This window comes from Mesitornis unicolor, unplaced genomic scaffold (assembly GCF_000695765.1).
Source record: "Mesitornis unicolor isolate BGI_N332 unplaced genomic scaffold, ASM69576v1 scaffold30621, whole genome shotgun sequence".
Classification (NCBI taxonomy): Eukaryota; Metazoa; Chordata; class Aves; order Mesitornithiformes; family Mesitornithidae; genus Mesitornis; species Mesitornis unicolor.
In genome coordinates, this window is record NW_010163610.1 from 819 (window position 1) to 6357 (window position 5539).

The window sequence follows — 5539 nt, forward strand, 5'->3', positions numbered from 1 at the left end:
AGACACCGGTAATCGCTGTCTGCAGGCGCTGCTGCATAGGGGAGACACTCCTCTGCCCCCGAGTGTTATCTCGGATAGGGAAAAAATTGGTGGTGAGTTTTGTTGCACCTGGAGTGGGAGCTCTGGGAGCAGCACTGCTCCTCAACTCTGTGGTGCGACCCTACCAAGGGCATGGCAGCCTCTTCCACCTGGCTTTGCTTGACCCTCTGATAAAATGAGGGGAAATGGTGTCTCCTCACTGTGCAGGGAGAAGGTGAGGGTCAGGACTAGCGCAGGGCAGGGGACAGAGTGGTGAGGGGTTCAGGTGAAGATGGGTCCAGGCTGACCCACGTGATTTTGCATCCCTGCTGGTTGCAGCACATCCCAAGGACAGGCACTGCCCGCCAGGGAAGTACCAGGGCAGCTCCTGCCTGTGCCAGCCCCTGCCGCCCCGGCCCCAGGTCTGGGTGCAGAGAAGGGTTGAGCAGCTCAGGGGTTTTTGGAGAGAGGTGGGGGTTGCATTATCCATCCTGCTAGCACCTCAGATTTGCAGCACACGCTTCTTGCCTCTCATGGAGGCAAAATTACTGAGTTTACTGGGAAAATCTACCAGAGCGGGTAAGTTGTGGCAGGCTCTGACTCACAGAGGGGTTTTGGTTTTGCAGACACGTCCTTGGTGGCACTGAGAGCCTTGGGGCAATGGCCAGGAGGAGAAAGGCCACATACGGCCACAGATAGTGCATCTGGGAGTAACAGGGGAGCCCCTGGCCAGCTCGAGGGCTGGGGGGGCCCTGAAACCAGCTTTGCCAGGATGGTGGTGCTGAGGCAGCTGGGATCTGGAGGAGGGAGCTGCCATTTTCAGGTGGTTACTTTTAGCAGCAGAAGTGCAGGGGAACATCTCCTCCAAATGTTGCTGAATCCAGATCCAAGCCTCTTGGCAGCTCTGTGGTGCTGGGTATCAGTTTGCTGTCAGATCGTTTTTTTTCCCCTTGAGCATCCTGCGTGTCTCCAGGTTAGTGAGCAGTGGCAGCCTGGCAGCGTGGACCTGATGCCCCAGTGATGGGTGCTTCCACCTTGAGAAGTGTGCCGAGGACTGGGGATGTGTTTTGGTGGTTGGAGCAGTTCTGAGGTCTCTGTGTCCCTGTTCCCTGCTGCAGGTGCTGGTGAGACCTTGAGCTCCCATCCCTTTTCTGCTGTCCCTACCTGCTGCCGGCGGGTCCCTGGCACCGTGCAGCCATGACGACCTCAGCGCTGCGCCGGCAGGTGAAAAATATCGTGCACAACTACTCAGAGGCGGAGATCAAGGTGCGGGAGGCCACCTCCAATGACCCCTGGGGACCCCCCAGCTCCCTGATGTCGGAGATCGCCGATCTCACCTTCAATACGGTGGCCTTCGCTGAGGTCATGGGCATGATCTGGCGGCGGCTGAACGACAGCGGCAAGAACTGGCGTCACGTCTACAAAGCCCTCACCCTCCTGGACTACCTCATCAAAACCGGCTCTGAGAAGGTGACCCACCAGTGCCGTGAGAACCTTTACACCATCCAGACGCTGAAGGACTTCCAGTATGTGGACCGTGATGGCAAGGACCAGGGCATCAACATCCGGGAGAAGGTGAAGCAGGTGATGGCGCTGCTGAAGGACGAGGAGCGGCTGAAAAGCAGACCAAAGGGCGCATGGCCCTGGAGGGCATGGGCAGCGGCAGCCACCAGGTCTCCTACGGCCGCCGTGCATCACCCTACGGCGAGGACTACGGCCGGGCACGGGGCTCGCCCTCCTCCTTCAACTGTGAGTGTCACTTGGGCTCGCTCGGGCTCACTGTGGGGTGGAGGCGGGCGTTTGCACCCACCTGGTACCCATCGCTCCTATCGGTACCTTGGACGTTGGGATGAGGGCCTGGGGGAGGCTGCTGATGCGCTCCTTAAAATACTTCAGTCCTGATGTCATTCCTCCTGCTTTTCCTCTTTTATCTCCCAGCATCGTCCTCGTCCCCACGGTTCGCCTCCGACCTGGAGCAAGCAAGGCCCCAGACCACAGGCGAGGAGGAGCTGCAGCTGCAACTGGCACTGGCCATGAGTCGGGAGGAGGCAGAGAAGGTAGGGGTTGCTTTACCCACCTGGACATCTCCCTGCACCTTGTTTTGTCTGCGGGCACGTTGGGTCATTTCTCTGGGAGAAGGAAGGATTATTTCACCCCAACCTCCCCAAAGTTGGCTGCTCTTTTCAGCTGAGGACTTCTGGTCTAAGCTCCCCCATTTCCCTTGCCTTCCTGTGAAGATTTTAGGAGGCAGTGCCTTGACCGGTGCTGTGATTTGTGTGGTGGGTGGGGGCCAGCAGTATCCCCAGGGCTGTGCACTGGGCTGAGTGCTCCCTCCCACCAGCTGGTCCTTTCAAACTGGGCCAGAAGGAGCACTGGAAAACAGCACCAGAAGGAGCTGGGCAGGGATGCAGGCAGCAAGCGAGCTGCTGTCCCCAGCCGTGACACCTCCCCTGGGCTGTCCCCTCTCCTATCTGCTGGCCACGGCTTCTTCTCCACCAGGGACGGCTTATTTGCACACTGGCTGAGGTTGCCGCTGGCTGGCACAGCCTGTGCAGAGCACACAAATATGGCTGGGCACACAAAGTCACAGGGACGTGGTGACCTGGGCCGGTGGGCATCCCCCAGGGCTGGCACCAAGCACCGTCAGCTCGGTCCTGCCAGGGCAGAGGTCATGCTTTGGAGATGGCGCTTGTTGCTGCCTGCCTTCCCTGCCCAATGGAGGCTTTTTTGGAGACAGAGCAGAGCTTATATCCCTATTTTTGTCCTGGAATTGGGGTATTTATAGCTTCCACACATTGCTGCGATGAGCACTGTAGGAACTTGAAGGTGTTGCCTGTTGGAGTCCATCTGGGCTGCACACATGTGCATGCTCACTCACACTCGTACAGGTGTGCACACACCCCTTCCCGCCGGGGTCCCCATTCCCAGCCCCAACTGGTCCCACTGCTGGACAAACATCCTGGGGGAGGCGATCAGCGCTGCCATGGCAGTACGGGGTCGCTCTCTCCCCAAAATCTGCCCCAGGTCTGGGCGCTTTTTCCTCAGCAGAATGGGGCTCAGCAGGATTCCTGAACTGGGTATCACAAGGCCTCCTCCCCAGCATGCTGCTGGGGCGAGGGGATGCCTAATCCATCCCCTCTCCTCCACTGACTGCATTGGAGTGCCCATAAACCTTCGGGAGGAGATGCTGGCTTCCTGATTTAGGTTGTCCCAGCCTAGATCCAGGTGAATGGGGTAGGGGAAGGATGCAGGTGAACGGGATAGGCCGCAGGGGAGCCTGAGTGGGAGCTGGTTCGAGTGTAGGGGCACCAGGCTGGGGGTCTGCAGGAAAAGCCATCAGGATGGGCATGGAGATGCTGCACAGGCAAGTGAGGGGCTGCAGGAGAAGCAGTGGTGAGGACAGGGACCTCCAAGCAGTCCCGCGAGCTGAGGGCAAGCTGAAATGTCACCCAATTTCCTCTGTTGGCAGAAGCCACTTCCAATTTCCAGTACAGATGAAGAAAGGCAATTGCAGCTCGCGCTCGCGCTGAGCAAAGAGGAGCACGAGAAGGTACCTGTGCCCCGCAGCCCTGGGTGCTCCTCTCTTCTTGCACTCGGGCTTCTTTCTGAGGCACCGGAGCCCAAAATGCTGCCTGGCTCCGGCGCCCGCTTTGCTTTTACTAATCTGGGCTGTCTGCTGAGCGCTTTCCCGGTGGGCTCGGCCCTGGAGGAGCCATCTGCTCGGATGCTGGGACTTTTCGGGAATGCGGTGGCAGCTCCTCTGCTGGGTGTGTTTCCTGGAGAAGGTACTGGCTGCAGGGATGCTGAGCTGATGGGCTCTGTCCCTTGTCCCTGCAGGAGGTGAGGACTTGGCAAGGGGAGAACTCCCTGATGCAGAGAGCCACAGCAGAGCCTGCCCAGGGCAGGGAGGAAGAAGAGGAAGAAGATAAGATGAAGAAAAGCCAGGTAGAGCACTGTGGGCCTGCATGGCCGCACAGCCAGCCTCGGGCTCTGGGGTGAACCCATGGCCCTGCAGGTCTGCCCTGGGCTTCCCTCACCTTTTTATTCTGTTTGCAGTCCTCTATCCTGGAGCTGGCAGACATATTTGGGCCAGCACCAGCGCCCTCCAGCCACACGTCTGCTGACCCATGGGATATGCCAGGTGGGGACAACTTGCGGGCCACCAGAGCTGGGGACAACGGCGGAAACCTCTCCCTTGCCTCTATCCCTCCCCAGCCCCCCCAGGCTCGGCAGTAAGGGCCGCTAGCTTCCCCTCCCTCCGGTGCCCGGTCCATTTCATGCCCAGGCAGTGCTGCTGAAAGCTGAGGTCCCCCTGGGTACATCCTCCATGCCCTCCACCATTCCCCTCTGCCACAGCTTCCCCTCTTCTTGCAGATACGAAACCCAAAGCGGAGCCAGCAGCCGCTGCCTGGACTGGTGCAGCTGACCCCTGGGTGCCGGTCCCCACTGCCGGCGGGGAGCCCCTCTCCCAGGCAAGCACCTCGTCCCAGCAAACCTCCGCCGGGCCCTGGGATTTCCCCCCCAGCACCACTGCTGCTGCCGCCTCCGACCCTTGGGGGAAGGCACCCTTGTCTTCTGGCTTCCCTCCTGCGGACCCCTGGGCGACGGCATCCCCCCCTGCTCAGGGCTCTGGTTCAGCACCAGCTGCTGACCCTTGGACTGCTGTGGCTGAACCTCCTAACTCTGGTAAGAGGCTCGATCAGGCGTTTTGGCTTTATTTGGGACTGCTGGCAGCATTGGCCATTGCTGCCCTCCTCTGATCAGGCAGCCCTCCTCCTCCCCACTCTCCTGCCCTGTGGCAGGACCTCTGCATGCCCCTCAGCATCCTGAAGGCTTCAAGGAACTTTTAGGCTTCATCTCTGCTTTAATAGGCTGCTTTAATTAACACAGCACAGTTAATTGAGCCCTCTCGTGGGAGCGGATAGCAGCCACCACACTGCTTCAGCAGCGGGGTGACAGTGTGTGCCCCCCAGTGATACCCATTTGTTTATTCCTCCCAAACCAGTGCCCTGCCGGGATGGGGTGGTTGCTGGTCACAGGTGTCACATTGCAGATGGGGAAGCGGTTGTAGAAGCAGGCTGTGTTTTGGAGCTCAGGGCCACTCAGTTCTTCCTTGGTGCTTCCTCCAGCTCTGCGGGGGTCCTGCCTGCGCTGCCCTCAGTTTTGGTCCCTGGGGAGGGGAGCAGAACCCGGCCTGGGGGCCTCAAGACCTGTCCCCTGTGCCTGTCCCCACTGGGAAGGTGATGGCTGCGAGCAGTGTGGGGGCTGCATTGGCCTGCAATGACCCCAAATGGTCTGGCTTATCTTAGCCTCCCCGGCCAGTGCACGTTCCCGGCCCCCAGCCCCGTGACCTCGCACCGCACGCCCTCTTCTCTGTCTCCTTGCAGGCAGCCGCCCCTGCCATCCTGCCCGTCCATCTCCCGCCTCTCACCTTCCCGCTTGCTCCCCTCCTTGAGTCTCACCTCTTCCCCCCAGCTCCAGGGGGGGACGCTTTTGACCTGTTTGCAAAGCCACCAGAGCC

At 60.0% G+C, this 5539-nt stretch overlaps 1 protein-coding gene across 1 annotated transcript; it reads left to right on the plus strand.

The window, feature by feature from the left end:
* Nucleotides 1-1215: 1215 nt before the first annotated feature.
* LOC104548111 (epsin-3-like) lies at nucleotides 1216-5536 on the plus strand (the record flags this gene model as incomplete). The annotated part of the gene is given in 8 exon segments (XM_010194035.1): nucleotides 1216-1636; nucleotides 1639-1767; nucleotides 1957-2075; nucleotides 3488-3568; nucleotides 3856-3963; nucleotides 4075-4159; nucleotides 4393-4704; nucleotides 5494-5536. Coding segments are annotated over 8 exon segments (1298 nt in total), but the record flags the coding sequence as incomplete, so codon positions are not given.
* Nucleotides 5537-5539: the final 3 nt, after the last annotated feature.